This window comes from Lycorma delicatula, chromosome 8, assembly GCF_047948215.1.
Source record: "Lycorma delicatula isolate Av1 chromosome 8, ASM4794821v1, whole genome shotgun sequence".
Taxonomy (NCBI): domain Eukaryota; kingdom Metazoa; phylum Arthropoda; class Insecta; order Hemiptera; family Fulgoridae; genus Lycorma; species Lycorma delicatula.
The window spans coordinates 126,669,809-126,687,832 of NC_134462.1; the positions used below are offsets into that span (position 1 = coordinate 126,669,809).

At 31.9% G+C, this 18,024-nt stretch overlaps 1 protein-coding gene across 1 annotated transcript in view; it reads left to right on the top strand.

Moving 5' to 3' along the window:
• The first annotated feature begins 8,868 nt into the window (after window positions 1-8,868).
• Window positions 8,869-18,024, top strand: part of LOC142329528 (UDP-glycosyltransferase UGT5-like) — a 32,259-nt gene continuing 23,103 nt past the window's right edge. The window contains exons 1-4 of the mRNA XM_075374202.1: window positions 8,869-8,874; window positions 11,156-11,349; window positions 13,300-13,753; window positions 17,123-17,351. Coding sequence (XP_075230317.1) covers window positions 8,869-8,874; window positions 11,156-11,349; window positions 13,300-13,753; window positions 17,123-17,351 — 883 coding nt within the window. The remainder of the gene's footprint in view (window positions 8,875-11,155; window positions 11,350-13,299; window positions 13,754-17,122; window positions 17,352-18,024) is intronic.

Consider the following 18,024-nt stretch of genomic DNA (forward strand, 5'->3'; position numbering starts at 1 on the left):
ATAAAAAGAGTCCGTGCGTGTATAACAGCAGGGGTGGGCATTTTGAACATATTCTTTAACAATTATGTAAGTAATAGCTTTTTATTAAATCTCTTTTGTAAGTAACAAATACATTTTTTTATTCCACCTAAATTTCCCTTTTCTAAATTACATTTAAATTTGTGTAACAGGACTAAAAAATCACTCTGTATAACAGGAGTCTTTATTTAATGATGACACGGAGCTTCTTCCTAATAACCATTTCAATCCCCGAAGCTTGATATTTAATTATTTTCTCTTTTCTCTCACATGATTTTGTCATGTTAGGCGGCGGTTCAAATGAAGTCCTACGTATCGTACGTTGTCTGAATGATGGATGAGAACTCCATTTAGGCAGACTAGTGGGCAAACTTCTCTCTTCATTACGCTTAGTTATATTCTAATTCGATATATTTTTTATTGTACTGTACTTCGTTTAAACCTATATATTGTCTTCAAAAGCATCATTGGATACCTCCCTTTCACGACATTATTACACTAGAATTTATTTATACTTTTATAGTTCAAGAAACTAATTCCAATAAAGCAATATTTTAAAAATATTTAAAAAGAAATTTTAAAAATATTTAAATGTTAGATCTAAGGTTAGATTTTTATAAAATGTCTGATAATTTTTTTTTAGGATGCAATATAAACAGAATAACAGAAAGAGAGAGCTACAACTTTACTTACCATTCAATTTTGAACATATTCGTACATTATACTGTATTATCATAGGCTTAACGAATAGAGATTTTAAGACTACCCCAGTCGTTTTAAATATTTGATCATTCATGAAAGGTGGAATCTACTTGCCTCTTTCATCGTTGAGAACTGAAGATTTAATTTCAAACTTATACAATTGTTCATATGATCTATGCCAACCATCAAAAATTTATATGACCACGAAACCTGTGCGAGTAATATACACAAACTACAATAGACGATAAAAAATAATCTATTTAATTTTATAAGATATATTATTGTAATTTATTATATTTATTGTGTAAGTTCGTTACTATTTAATTTAAATCGCACATGTACAACACATCGCGTACATAGTATATTCCCATTCATTGAATATACATCCTTAAAAGTTGCAACCTTCCTCCAAACCGTTTGAAGTTGTCAATGAAGACATTATTCAGCCTTTATTAGCCAGGTCCATTAATAGCGTACACAATTAATTTGTTCGGTAACAAGAGTCATCTGGTGAAAAAGTGATTCTTTTATGTATTTTACAAAAATAAACTTACATATTTTCATTATATTTTTAATCCACTTAGCTATTAGACACGCCCAAATGTAATATTTTTAATTAACTCAACATAAACTGCGTTTCTAAAACAAATATAAATGAAAATAGTTGCTAGAAAAAAAAAATTGTTTAAATTATAAAAATAAAATAATGTACTTTTTAATTATTACTTTAACAGCTTTAAATGATTAAAAGTTTATTTATTTTATCTTATCTCCATTTATAATAAGTTATATTGCAGATCCATTCCTAATTTTTACTTCCTTGTTCGAATTAAAGGAAGTATTGTGATCGTGAAAAATTTCGGTTTTCAGATTTCAACGGAAATATCCATTTTGACCGTACCTAAATCCATATTGATTAGTTTCAGCGTGACGTCAGTACATACGTACGTATGTATCTCGCATAAATTAAAAACGATTAGCGATAGTATGGTGAAGTTTTGGATTTAGGACTGCTGTAACATCTAGTTGTGCACTTCCGCTTTTGAATGAAATCACCTCGACCATAGTGTCCAAAAAAATCCAAAATCCAAAAACACTGGATTTTTTACTTTTTTTTAACTGAAGTAATAAGCCCTGATTGAGAGCTTTTCAACGATATATCATAAGGGGTACTTATTTTCACAAGTATATGGTAACGAAATGGTACCCAAATATTGGAATCAGTCATCGCCTCAATGGGAGATTTTTCCAAAGTTTGATGAATTTAAGTTTTCAGGAATGATTCTAATCAATCCTAATGAAATTAGTAAGAAATGTAAAATTGATTACATTCCGGAAATGAGTAGTTTTTATTCCACGGTTAAAATATTGTACTCTGAATTACAATCAAAATAGTTTAAAATTATAAGACTTTAAAACAATATTTTTACAATTATTGAATTATTAAACAATTATTTTTAAAGACATTATAGAATATGGCTGTGGTGGAAGCCCCACAACATTTTGTTACGTAGATTGTATTCGATTCCAAATATGATTTTTTATTTAATTCCTTTGAGTGCATTATTTCTTATCTCCCCCCCACCCCTCGGTGACGGATACACATCTAAGCCTTTACACAGACAGCTTCATGGGCTGCCTTAGCCTCAAAGTGTCTCGTCCAGAACTAATGTTCCCCACAGGCAGACGGGACTCGATCTTTTAGTGATATGCCGTGCCTCAAATGACGGGACCCCAAGGGGTTTTTGTCCCCACCGGGATTCCAGTCTTTACGCCTTGCCTCTAGTGAGGAATCCTCGGAGGGATCCCCCACCGCGACTTTGGTCTTATTTCCCCCCAAAATCCGAAGCCGCAAGGGAATCCCCGCCCAATCATCGAGGGTGGAACACCTAAGCTGCTCACCGCTCCTGGACGGGGCTGTCCCAACCCTAAATTCATCCCAAGAGTGAAGACAACAGGATTCATTTCCGGGCGCCGGCCCTGCAGCCACGGATCTCAAGAGCGTGCTCACGGGCATTGTAGTGCAAACACTTACCTTCGTTGGACAGTTCAAGTATGGTTAATTTGATTAAAACAAACCTAGTGGTATACCTACGCGAAGTTGGGAAGATAAAGATTTGATTTCGAAAAAGACGGGTATTGGGACTGCGATTGAGAGGCAGAGTTGGCTGAAGATTTTTTTAAAGAAATTTTTGAATTCCTTACGCCATGAAAAAAATAATAACGACGAAGGGAAAAATTCACGCCTTCCGTATTTAAGTAAAAAATAAATAAAAACAGTAATTGTTTCTAGAAATAACCTCGGCTATTAAAATAGATAATTTAAATAAACATTTCTAAAAAAAACGAAAAATATTTTAATTGAATTTTCATGTAATAATTCTTAATCATACAATAATTAATATTTCAGTAATTTTGTAGAATTTTTCTGACATTCTAAAAATTAGTAAAAAGAATATTTAATCAAACATTTGAATTAAACCGCCCAGAATTAGTTTTCAAGATCAGTACCAAGGCCTTTACACGAAGATGGCGCACACTCAATAGCTACTATTAAATAAATTGACATACTAGAACACGCAATACTTTAAGTTTCTCTCAGGGGATCTAGTCTTTAAGTTGTAACAGATTAACTGAATATCACAAAGACTTTCCAAATATTAGCACTGGTAATTTTTTCTCATTCAAGATCAAATCTTGTGGTTTGAAACTCGTTATACTTGCTGGATCAATTAAATTGAAATTTAGATATCCTTTAATAGTGCACCTGAAAATTTGTATGCGATGGAATGGAATGGAATGCAAAGTTGACGGGAGTTTATTTCTCCCTACTTATCGCAGAACCTGGACAGAGTCCCTTGCTGCTGGATGATTCTAATCGGGCTTGTTTTTTAAAAGGGTTATTTTTAAATGGCGGGTCTAATTTTTAAGTTTTGTTTATTTTTAGTGATTTTAAGACGGGTTTAGTTGCATTCCAATCCGTTGTTGAACCACCGTTATCGAACCCATTTTATGGGCCGACCGCGGAAAGCTAGGCTTATGAAGCCTGTCCTCCCGACGCAATTCCCCTCCAGACCGTCTACTGAAGTCCTTTCGTTACTAACGCTTATTAGGCTAGCAGGAATACGCCACAACGGGGCACTAACTATAAGGAGGGAGCAATGCTACTCCTACTCCGGAGGAGTCGCAATTGCTGGTTTATTTTACTCTACTTGTAAGTTTTAAAAAAAGAGGTTGTGTAGAAGCATGTGTATGCGAGAATTTAATGAAGATTGGTTGAATTGTTCTTGAGTTAAGGTCAGTTGTTCTAAAACGTTTTAAAATATTCTGGCTCAAAAATCTCCAAAACTACTACATCAATTACACTGAAATTTAGATATGCTGCGTAATAGCGTATTTGACATTGTGTATATAAAAATTGTATAAAGATAATTTTTTCCCCTCTGCTTCCCGGAGCTGGATGCGAATTAAAGCATCACACAGCTCCGGAAAGTACCTTCGCCTCTAACCACGAGGGCGAGCAGCCAGGCCCGGCTATGACATCCTGGACCTTGGTCTTTTGTGCCTGCCTCTAACAGGAGTAACCTCGAGGGAACCCCTGCCTATAAAGATCAGCTGAGTCGTTCTTTAGTTACGCTCAAGTTAAGATCGACAACGGACAACATGACCTCAATTTGAAGTTATTTTAACTTTGTATTGGTGTATTTTTCATACGCGTTTAAGCAGTGAGAGATAATGGTGAATTTAAAGTTGATGCTTGTGTGTAGGGTCTACTCGTTATTTTTAATTATTTCATCAAGTTATGGTTATAATAATTTCATATTCTTATAAAAAGAAAATACTCGTATTTTAGTACTAAATTTAAAAAAAATATATATATATTAATTTTCTTATTTAATTTATGTTTTATACATATGTCTTTCTTACAATAAAATAACAAAACATCATTCTTCTTGGCAGAACAGGGAAAGAATTGTTAATTTCTCAATCTAGTTTTCGTCAATTCCAAAATAACAATCTGACTGCATCAGGAATATCGTAAAAATATTTTCAACAATAATGGACATCAGTGATGTCCATTACTGATGCTGAGTTCTCTATATCCAGGAATACTTAAATTTTGTTATAAAAAGAAAAAAGTTTTTTTTTCAAATTATTTTTCTGTATTATTTCAGTAATATTAACCAGTAAAAAATATCACGACTTTTTTACTGTTTTATTTTTTTTAATGTAATAAAGAATTTGTAAAATACTATTTAAAAAATGTAGTAATAAAATAAACTGAAGATTTTATATATAGAATATAATTAAAGGAGAAAAAAAATTGGTAATATCTTGTATATTGGACATTAAACATGTTATTGCAATTAATGACGAAATAATTTAGTGTAGTGCCAATCGCAGGAAAAGTTATATTTAAATTCATGTAAAAATTTTCTAAGAATTAATTTTTATTTGTAAAATGCATTAATTAATTTATTTTTTCTTAATATTTATGTTTTAGATAACAGATTAAAGTAATTAAATGAAGTATTTCATCAAAGACTTTATTTTTATATAACGCCAATTTTACATAGCATGTTTACTATCAGCACGTTTAGTTTATACAGCGCAGAGAATTAACTGGTCCTTACAGTTATAAACTATTAACAATGGTGAGTAAAGCTTTTCATCATCATTTTTATTATTCATTATTAATACATTTTTAAATTTATATTTGCCAAATATATTGAAATTTTGGTACATTATAATACCTATAAAGCGGTACAGAAATATTTCTGTTATATTACAATCACTATTTATTTAAATAAATCAAGGCATTATACGCAAATTAGTTAAATTAAAAAATTTGGCACACACACACGCGCGCGCGCGCACGCACACACATCGGGTAGTCCATTTAAATTGAGACACATTTATATCTCAAAAACTACACATTTTAGGAAAAAATTATTCCTATTAAAGTTTTTCCATTTCAAGGAGGAAATAGGTTTACAACCTATGTTGTTCTTGATAAATTCAAATAAAGGTCACTTCAAGGTCAACTTAATTTTTTTTAAATAGGAACCTATATTTTTTTATTGCAGAATCGAAGGTTTTGCAACAAAAGATTAAAATCTCATTTCAGACTTTTATTTTCTAAAAATCGATAGTTTTTTCATCTGCATCTTCAAAAATGCTGAAGGCGTATAAACTTGTACTTTTAGATTCATTAGGTTTGTACCAGCTGTTGAGTTTCGTCCAGCTGATGTTAAATTTTAAATAAAATTACATTTTAAATAAAAAACAATTAATGCTAACAATAATGAAGAAGAAGAAAAAGAAGTTAAGTGTGTAAACAGCGAACTTTTTAATATAGCCTAAAAGTGAAGATCAAGTTGCAAATGACATTTTCTTAGTGAACTATTATCAGTGTCTTCAATTAATTTTTTATTACTCCCCAACTATTAATAAATGTTAAATTATTTAGGTTTTATTTACTGGAAATTATGGAACGATTTACTAGAGAAAAAACCAAGGTAATTTTGCTTTACGGGGAACGTCACCGAAATGATGAACAGTAGCACTGTGTGCTCTACGATTCCCAGGTAGAAATACTCCAAGTCGTTCGTCTGTGTACAGAATTGCAAAATAGTTTAGTGATGTTGGAATTGCGGGGGACAAAAACAGGAACCTTCAAAATACTTTGACCGCAGAAAACAATGTAATGCTGCGGTGCCTAAATAAAATAGATTTTATTTAAGTTTATCCTTTGATTGTTTTTTATTTAAAATTTAATTTTCTTTAATTTAAAATTTAACAGTAGAGGAGTGTAACTCGACAGCTAAGCCAGACGTCATGAAACTAAAAGCCCCAATTTATAGGCCTACAGCATTTTTGAAGATGAATACGTAAAAAACTATTAATTTTAGAAAAAAAAGTCTGACATTAAATTTTTATTATTTTTTTTGCATAGAATTCTTCGATTCTGCAATAGAAAACATACATTCCTATTAAAAAAAATGAAATTGACCTTTATTTGACCTTATAACAGATTATGAACGTATTTCCACCTTGAAATGGAATAACTTTAGTAGGAAACATTTTTTCCTAAAATGTACCGTTTTAGAAATATACATATGTCTCAATTTATATTGACCACAATGAATATACGATATATACAGAGTGTCCCACGAAGAAACTTTCAGCACATGTTCTAATTTTAAAAATAATGAATGAAGTTAATATAAATATAAGTCTGTAAACACTTTGTTTTTGAGTCACGGCTAGCGAAAGATTTCACTCGGATTTCAGCTTTTCTAATTAAATGAAGCCCTACTGTAATTTCTGGAACCTAAATTAAGTAAAATTGGTGGTTTCTTATGTAATTTCAGCTGGGAAATAGGATAAAACAGGTACCAAAACTATAACTCAAGTAGTTTTTTTAGATACCCGACGTAAAACAAAATTCGGTATAGAAAAGCAAAACTACAGCGCAGGATATTGAGAATAAAAATGAGCCACGAGGCGATCAGATGTTGTCATTTGTGCTAATTTTTTAATATGAAATCTTATGATGGTAGAGATGTAAGGGTAAGTGTATAGATAGTCGATCAAACGTTATTTTACGAGAAAATTGAATTTCGGGGGTATCCGGCATTATACAAAGGAAGAAGACCTCGCCCGATTAAATCAACTTTATTTATAATACTGGTAGACCGGCCCGGAGTCCATGAAACGTGTGGTAGAGTTCTCAGCGAGGTTGGACTGTATTTTCATAAGTGTTGAATGAAGACAACGCCTTGTAGCTTGTTGAATAATGATTTAATGAATTGTCGTCTTGACAGTTAATGAAATGTATAATTGAACTTGATACTATCTTTACATGTATAATTAAATTAAATAACATATAACTTATACTAATAAACTAAACGTTCATCCGAACTAAAAGTGCATACGACCGCTCTGGATCGGATTCTGACGTAGAATATAACTAACACTAATTGTCCATCCGGACGAAATGAAAAATGCGTCCGCACTGGACAGGATTCTTACGTAGAATGCGAGTTAGCATTCATAGCATTCAATAGCACCCACTAGATCGCAGCACCGAACGGGTCGACGTGGAACTGAACAAATACAATCAGTCATATATTAAAAACTGTTGTAATTAATTTTTACACCAGTTTGTTAAAACGTTTGCAATTATTTTTTTATAATAATTATCTTTCTATTATTTACAGGTTATCAATTATGTTTCATTTTTCATCCTGTCGGTATTGAATTTAGCTGCGTGTAGTAATATACTTTCAATATGTCCTACGGCATCATACAGTCATCAAGAATCATGTCTTGGTATAGTTCGGAGTTTAATGAAAAGAGGACATAATATAACAGTAATAACTTGTAATCCTGAAATCTTAGTAAGTATTAATATTTATATTGAATTATCCAATTTATGATGTAAATTTCTTATTTATATTTTATAAAACATTAAATAAAGACGTACAGATTTACAAAAAAAATATTTTATTCCTTAAAATATTTTATTTTACTGTTATGAATAAAAAATCATTAACCTAACTATAAAATTATCCTGCAGTATCGAAAAAAATATTTTATCCTGACATATAATTATGTATTTAATTTCTTATTTAATAGAGAATATCCTGACTGATGCACTGTCCCACAATCAACGTACAACCAAAATTATTATAGGTAGAGACTTGAAAATTTCAGGGAGCCTTTGTATCTTTAAGTAGGCGTGCACAAAGAAAGAATTTTGCGATTATATATATATATATATATAAAGTGTTGGGTTCCAACACTTCGAAAATAATTTTAAAAATGTTCCCCGAGAATGGTAAATATGCCTGCAAACAAAAATACAATGGGACTGATAGCTATTGAATAATAAATGTAGTAACTTTTCAAATGATCACCCGGTATATAGACGTATATGTGATGGAGCTGCGGTGTGGGAGGCTATAGGAACTGACCTCACTCCCGAAAGCGGAATAGTATTATTGGTGGTTATAGTGTTATTGGTGTCATTTGAGTGCATAGTCTGATTGAAGTTAGATATGAGAATAGTTCTTGTGAGAAACCTTCAGTGTTAGAAGAAGGCAAAAGGATCGTCATTCCGTGAATCAGTTAATTTGATAGTTAATGGTTGTAAGTAGGTGGTCGAGGATGAAAGAAGCCGTACGAACGCGATAGCAAGTTGTGCAAATACGCTGATAGAAATGACTCCCGAGGCGTTTGCACATCTTGATAGAGGCCAAACTGTGATATTATCAGGTTTAGAGGGTCTAAAAAACGACCTCCGGTAAAGCTCATCATACCTGTGAACGGATGAGCTGATGTAGCGACCGGCATCGTGTCAACGTAGGAGTCTTCTCCTACGAGGGATCAGGATGTAAAAAACTAAAATCATAACTCTCCGACTCACATCCTTCTTTTTAAATTAACTTTAAAAAACCAAACGACAAATGATACTGAAAACGATGCTTCATGTTCTTCCTCATATGTGCGCTTGGAGCACAGGGAGGAGGTGGAATTGATGGCTGACCAACTCGGCCGGGCCATCAAGATTGGCGGCGATAGGGTCCTACGACAGCCTAGGCCAATGAACGGCCTAGGCCAACCCTTGGATTGTAGCCGGTCCGCGGAGCTATGAGTGCCAGGAGCGGTCATGACCTCCGTTTCCGGGAAGCCGTCTGTTAGACGCAGGCGGCAACCCGGGAAAAACAGGTGAACGTCTGACTTTAGCGTTCTGCGCGCAAGAGTTAGGTCCGCTAGGAGAAGATACCAGCGTCGCCACCTAACGGGGATTATCGGTGACAACGTGGGCGCTGAGTATCTGCGGATCTACCGGCGCGCCAGTAATCAGTACGTTTATGCTATCAAGGAAGCCAAATTTTGGCAGGACTCTATGCGCGATTTGCAACGCAGCCTCTGGTAGCTCGCTAAGTCATGTCACCGTCCAAAGCCATTGCACGTGCTGTCCAGTGTTTGATGCGGGTTTGGTGGTCGGGACCACACTTTAACATATGTGTCGACTTACCAGTGGTTCCTGGATACTCTGTTTCCAGATGCTCCGGAGGGTGAAGCATAAATCGGCGTCAGGGCAGGTGAGACAACATTCCCGGGCGTACGGGCTGTGGATCCCGTAGATATAGACAGAGTGGTTTTCGAATAGCATTGAGGAAGGCATGGGATTGACCAGCTTGACCCGGACATATTCTATCATCTGCTGCCTGTCATAAGAGAGCCGCTTGGTAGGCTGTTTTCACAGTGTATTAGCTTGGGTTGCTTTCAAACTCGTTGGAAAGTGGCTTTGATGAATGTACTCTTAAATTCAGTAAAGGATCCGAGCGAGGTCAGCACTTACCGACTTCTTGCCAGTAGTCGGCAAGTTGCATGAAAGGCTAGTTGTGGAACGGCCCTGAGAAAACATCGATATGAACGATTTTCTAAATCGAGGCCAATACGGCTTCATGAAAGGGATTGGCACCGAGGATTGCATCTTAAATGCTCTTGCCGAGGTGGAAAGCGTCGACTGTAAATATGTTTTGGCAATTTTTATTGACATAGAGGCATCATTTCCTTTCTTCTGTTGGAGTTCTGTTCTCTATGAGTTGGAACGCCGCAATGTTCCCGTAGCCCTTAGAGTGGTACGTGATTATTTGCCTAACTACACGACTCTGTTTAAGGATGCCCACCTAGTTGTGAAAAAAATCAGTTACCAGGGGAAGCCCGCAGTGTTCAGTTTTCGGTCCCTTTCTGTGGAACCTGGTATTCGACGGATTTCTGGGATTGACATTCCAAGAAGGAGTCACGGCCCAGGCTTTCGCTGATGACTGTCTCCTGTTAGTTCGTGGTAATTCAGTAGTTTAATGGATATAAGACTCCTACCTCTAGCCATAGGAAGTTAGCCTCGAGAAGTGGCTGGTCATCGGTCACATATATAAGTCCAAGGACTATAATATAGTGGACAAGTACTTTCTGGCATTCAGCGACCTAGGCGTGGCAGCAAATTGCTGTCCTTGACAGAATAAATTTTAATTTATTGAAAAGTCATATATTTTAGTATGTAGACGAGATGCGCCTACCCATTTTAGTATTATATGACAAGTGAGCGGTGGGACACGCAAGCGAGTGGTTTAGGGTACCACGCTTATTCCGCTCAGGAAGTTAGATAAGCTCTAGGAACTAATCAGGATACTGGTCGCGAAACCGTTTTGAGAAACATTAGCCGTTTGTGGTACGGACATTCGGTCTTATACTTTAGGAAATGCCAGACAAACCAAATTTAATATGTGGCCTTAATCTATAGATAAAGGTACCTGGACGATAAGGCTGGAGAATAAGGCGTTAGAGAATGTAACTCAGTAATTTTTAATTAATTATCAAAGCGTATATAAATAAAATTCATATTTTGTTTTTTTTTCAGGATCCACATCCAAATGTTAGTGTAATAAGTATGAAATTCTTTTATGATGTGTTTAAGAAATTTGAAAGCGAAAGTAACACTTTTTCTGTCCAAAAATATATGTCGCCATCGGAATTTTTTCCAGCTGTAGCTGATTTACTTGCAATGTGGACAGATCTATTATTTAGCTCCGAAGATGTACAAAGTATGCTTAGGTTCGTATTCACATTATGATTTTTATTTATTGTGACCATTAGTCAATTTAATTGAAATCAATACGGTTAAAATAAATTAAATCGTAAATTTTGCGCGTTGTATTATGTTAAAAAATAGAAAAAAGAATATTTTCTCTTTTGACTACCAGTAAACATTTTTATATGAGTAATTAAAAAAAGACATAAAAATCTATCGATATGTCAAAAAATAAATAATACATCTTCCAAAATACAAAATATATATTCACATGTAATTCACCACCTTCGAAAATTAATGTAAAAATGTTTGCCATTATAATTTGAAATGATTGAGCTAATTTTAATTGTAAACAGATTAAATTTTTAGAATAACACACAGAAAAATTACCAAAAGAAGATTGGGAAATATTTTACTCTTGCTAACCTTAGCACCAGCGTAAATTATGTTTTGTACTTATCATTGTGTCTAAAGGCTAATGAAATTATAAAAAAATCTGGCGTCAAATATCTCTAAGAACTTCAACTTTATATTTTATCATCATCTTTATTCACAAGCTGTAACTTTTAGCATACGCCATAATGGTATGAAAGTTTTTGAGCCGATATAATGTACATCCGATTGTCCTTCATCTTGGGATTTGCTCGGTAGAATACTAGCACCATCATCCTTTATGATAATAATCTGTGATGAAATTATAGTAATAAGCACTACACAAAATTACGTTCCTCTCTTTAAAATTTCTGGTTTTTGGTTAAATATTATATAATGATAATAACTGCTACGAAAATGGCAAAGCGTTTATTAAATTTGATATTGCATATCGCATTGTTATGTATTATAAATCGTACAAGAAGACAATTTTTAATTTTATTTAATTTTAATTTACCAGCTAATGCAACTGGAATAGCTATATTAAAGTGGAAACCATGTTGATCATATCAAACACGGAGAATCGGGTTTTGGCAAATCTTTACGTTTTAGGGTCCAGTTAGTTAATCTAGGGAAAAAAGCATATCTATCTATGTATGAGCGTACGTATGTGTATCGTATGATACGATACATATGTACGATGATACATATGATACGATACGTATGTGTGTACGTATGAGCGTGTATGTCTATCTACGTATGTGTATCGCATTGCCTTATGTTTCAGAATGGATCAAACAAATTTCTTAACATTTGGCTTAAATATTTCTACGAATGGGACATCAAACATATTTTTACAATTTTTAAATTACCTGAATGAGATAGGGGATATAGAGAAAAAAGAGTTTTGAATTTCTTTAGAGGACGTTAAAAATAAACTTTATTAAAGAAAATGTTTTACTAACAATGAATAAATATAAATAATAATTCAAAAAAATAATTTTCAAAAAATCAACTCCAAACTTTTAAAACAGAAATATATATTTTTTGTTCGTTTGCTCTACATCCCTTCAATTTTAATATTTTTCAAAATGTTTTTGATATTGTGCACTTCATATATAGAGATATTAAGAAACATCTAGAATTGTTTTATCTTGTAGACCCCGGACCTACAATGCAGAAAAGTTTTGTAAAAGTTTTTTTTATTTTAATCTTTACTGAAACACGTATTAAATTTAGAAAAACCCTTATTTTTAGAAAAAAATTCATTAGAATTTATTTCGTTCCTTCTAGAAAGAGAATTTTTTTGCTACAACTAATATTTTTATTTTCATTATTAATAGTCGAGATAGTCGTAAAAGCTTTTATTACATTGAACATTATTATTTTTAAGAATATCACGATTTATTTTTAGCTGAAAAAATGCGAGTTCCATAACCAAGAAGTTTCATTTTTCTGTAAAAGGACCTTCATAATTCGTGTTTTTAGCCGAATTCTTTGGTAGCCGCTTATAAAAACCAAAGCCATTTATAAAAACCTATAATAACAATAAGACAAGAAAAGATACAAAAAGTAATACATTTTTATTTGTTATGTTACAGGTCAAACGATACAAAATTTGATTTGTTAATTTACGAAGGAATAAATCCAGGCTTGTTAGCATTTAAATATCATTATAACGTACCATCTATAGTCATGTTTACCACACCATTATTTGGAGCAGTACATTTTTTAATGGGTAATCCAGTTAATCCATCGTATATACCATCATTTGTTACCAGTTTTAGTGACAAAATGACGTTTTTTGAACGGCTAATGAACTCATATTATTTCTTATACGAAATTTATATTCATAATTATTATACCTGCCCTAAAATGGATGCTGTAATGAAAAAACATTTTGGAAATGACATACCTTCATCGAAAGAACTTGAAATGAATAACAGTTTATTGTTATTATCTGGAGATTTATCACAATCATATCCGATGCCAGTACAACCAAATACGATTCACGTTGGAACTTTACATATAAAACCAAACAAGCCATTACCAAAGGTACATATGAATAAATATTTATTTATAATGTAATAAGAATTTTATATATATATATATAATGAGATAATAATAATAATTGTAATAAAAATATCGTTTAAACTTATAATAAATTTGATAATTTACATCGTTTAAAAAAAAATCATTGGAGAATATTAATAAATAATTAGTCTTTTTCTTAAACACAAACAGTGAAAAGTAGTATTTGACACAAACTTTCAAAATTAGAATAATAAATAATTAAATACAATGGAAATTTTTTTTTAAATTTTCATATTTAATACTACAAAAAAAAATTAAATTAATAACTTGAAACTCATTTGGTTAAAATGTTGTAATTTAAATGGGAAGTAGAGAATTTAGTGGGTTGCAAACGAACATTTCTGGCGTACATTATGTGGTAAATGTAGAAATGCAAAATGTTGAGATTGGCTGTGCCGGAGAGGGAACCGTAGTTTTAAGTAATGCGGCGATTGGATGATCGGTAGTTAAAGTTACTGGTTACTATTACTACGAACTGAGTGGGTTAGTCCATCATCCAATTAAAATTTATTTTTTTTACTAATGCTATGTTTTTAATAATGCAACTTTTCTCTATACCGCGATCTAGTAGTACCAATTTATTACTTATCAATTTTTAGACTTATTTGCATATTTATTTCTTAACGTCTAAATAATTATGTTACTTTAATAACAAACACTCTGATATCTATTAATCATTTGTAAAATCTAGGGTGCCACATCTCAGAATTCTGTTTATTTTTTAATCTTCTTTAGTCCTTTTTACACTGCTCTGCAGTGCTACATAAACGTTATTTTATTTTTTTTTCAGTTATGCCATGTAAAAAAAACACGAAAATTAATAAAATATAGAAATTAAATAATAAATATATTACATAAACAAAAAGGTAATTTTCAAACCGTTGTTTAATAAAAAAAAAAGTTAGAAACAAAGACGGAATATATTATTGGTTGAAAGGAGACTGTACAAATGGTGGGGGGGGGTATTATAAAAGTATTCATCAATCGTATGAAAGTAACAAATGTAAAGCTACGAATTAGGAGAAATATACCAAGTGAAGTTTACAAAACTTCATTCATTTTTACTTCCAGGACAGTTAATATTGGAATCGTGAAAAATTTCGGTTTTCACATGTCCATTTTGACCACCCCTGAATCCATTTTTACAATTGCGTCTATACGTACGTACGTATATAATAACTCAAAAACGATTAGCAGTAGAATGTTGAAATTTTGTATATAGCACTGTTGTAATATCTCGTTATGCACCTCCTCTTTTGATTACAATCGACTTTACCAAAAGTGTCCAAAAAGCCCAAAATCCCAAAAAATAGGATTTTAGACTTTTTTTTCTTAGCTGTAGTAATAAGCCCGATTTGAGAGCATTTCAACGATATATCATAAGTAGTACTTATTTTCATTGGTTCCAAAATTCTAGCAAAATAAAAGTTTAATTAGTGAAATATTTGTATCTTACAAGCGGAAGGCTCATAGGTTCGAATTCGGATACATTTCCTTTTCAATTTTTCAATTTTTTTTCTTTCTTTGATTTAAATATATTGATACTCGTACATTGATAATTATTAACGTCTGATTGTAAAAAAATTACAATAAATAATAACAATAAAAAAAAATTAGAAAAAATCATAAGTTAATACTGAAATAAAATTTTATTTTTTTATTTATTTTTTATTTTAAAAATGTGTAAACGTAATTTATTAATAGGCGTACAAGGAAGTCATGTGGTGTCTACATCAGATATTTTATTTATATTCTTATGTGATTTATACAAGTCTGTTTACCTGAAATTACATTATTTTGTTTTTTTAAAAGTAATTCAAGTAAAACTTGCTCGAACGCACGCACGTTCACGCACACGAACGCGCGTGCACATAAGTACACAGATATATATATAATTGTCGTTTGTATAGTAATAGTAATTTTATAAATTATTCATAATTTTAATTAATAAATTTTAAAAATTAATTTTTATTTTTATTTTAATTCACTTATATGGAACGTTATATTCCAGTGTAGATCTGGTTAAAAGGTTACAGCAGTTCACTCGGATACTTACAAAAATCAGGCAGTTCTTAATAAGGAAAGGTCTTTCATTGAGGAAGCCTGAATTTCATCTTATGTTGGTTTTCTTTAACAGCTGAAGAAAAACCTGTAATCCTTTTACCACATAATGATTATAAATATGCTTCTTTAATTCTTTTTCATCATAAGCTTTTTCCTGACAATGATTGAACGCCATCCATCCATTGGAAGAGGCCAAGGCGAGAATGTTTCGTTTCGCGATCCCTATTTTTGGAGATCATCATAGTTATTCCATTTCTATTTTCCATTATTATCCATCTACTTATTCTTTAATATTTACCCTGCAGTAGATTTCTACGACTTTTATTAAACAGTTTTTGAATTTGCATTAAGGTTGTTGGGACCTCTTCGAGCCCAATCTTTCTATTTTTGTTCTGAGATTTTATAGGGGGGAGATTTTGTCTATAGAGCTGACTAAGCTGACTACTAATTATTTTCTCTCAAATTTGGTGGATATATAAAAAGCTTCGCCTGGCGCTAAGATATTTGTGAAGTTCGGTATCTAATCTTTTCCGGTAAAAAATGAAATAAAGTTCAGATCCTGAACGACAAAAATTGGTTGAAGAGGGTAAAAAGAAAATTCGTTGTAGACAAGCTAAGTTTAAATTTAAATCAGTTTTTTTTTTGTAACATTAATAATACAGTTTTTAAGTGATACAGTTAATAAAAAAAAATTTCAAAAAAATGTCTAAGAAACCAGGATTAGTAAGTTAAAAATTGTATTTATAATTAAGCAGAAACCCGATTTTAAATATAATTATATGACTAAAAACGACATTAGAGTGGTAATAACGTATCGATCGCTGTTAATTTTAATATATCTAACTCTGGAACATTAATCATGACATTCTATGTATACATGTATTCTATTAAATCTACTAAGCACAGATGGGTAGCAGCGGTGAGGCACGGGAGACTCTCTCGTCCTCTTGTAGAAAAAAAGACCGTAGTGTCGGCGAGAATGCTCCTTTGGATGTTCTCGTTTGAGGCAAAAAGGCATAAAGACCGAGTCCCGGCTCCTAGGGTGGAGGAACAGGAACGACATAGTCGGGCCTGGTAACCCTGTTCTGGGAGTTAGAGGCAGGCATTAGTCGATAAGAACCAGCCGGCATATAAAAGGACACTCTCCTGGATTGTGTTATGCTTCACTGTGGAATCCGATTCGGGGGAAAAAGAGAAAAAATAAATAAATCTATTAAACAAATCTTGTATATAAAAATTAACTAAATTTTTAATTCTTTTTTATAGGATTTACAAAATTTTATGGACAGTGCAAAAGACGGTGTCATTTATTTCAGTCTAGGAAGTAATAAGAAAATTACATCGTTATCAGAAGAAACACGAAATGTTTTTATAAAAGCATTTGAACAATTTCCTAAAGTTAAAGTATTAATGAAATGGGAATCTGATATCGAATTTCCCAATAAACCAGCAAATGTATGTCTTAAAAAATGGTTACCACAAAGGGATATTCTAGGTAAATATCTTTTTACATTTTTTACAATAACAGATTATTACCATAGTTAGCATAACTAAGGAAATTTATAACTAAAGTCATAAAAATTAACTGATGTAATTTTCTTTTGAAAAAATTAATTACTTTGATGCCTTTTTATCCAATAAGATTTTAGAAAAGAAGTAGTACCATAAATTTATGAAAAACTTAACAAATCTATTATGAATTTTAGAAATTAATAAAGATTTGAGAAAAATATTGTAGTGTGAAAATATTATTACTACGTAGCTAACTAATTCACAACCTTTTTTATTATATTAACTGTTAAAATAAATATTCAGATATATTTGTCAGGAGTAATTGCTATAAAAAAAGGAAAATATTTTATGTTTAATTAAAACATACATTAACTGTAGTATAGGTATTCGAATAAAAATTGAAATGAATAATTTAAGAAAATTTATGAAACTTAAAAATTATTTTGAAGCAAATAAAGACAAAATATTCTGAACCCATTTTTCGGTTTACTTATATGAGAACAATAAAACAATTCCAACAAACTGTTGTTGATCTTCTTTGAACTATAGATCAAATTATAAGTATTCATTCGGAATAAGTGCAGAATTTTTACAATACTGTCTTCTGTTACATTATAAATTATATTTATTTTCTGTAATGGTAGTTAATGTTATCG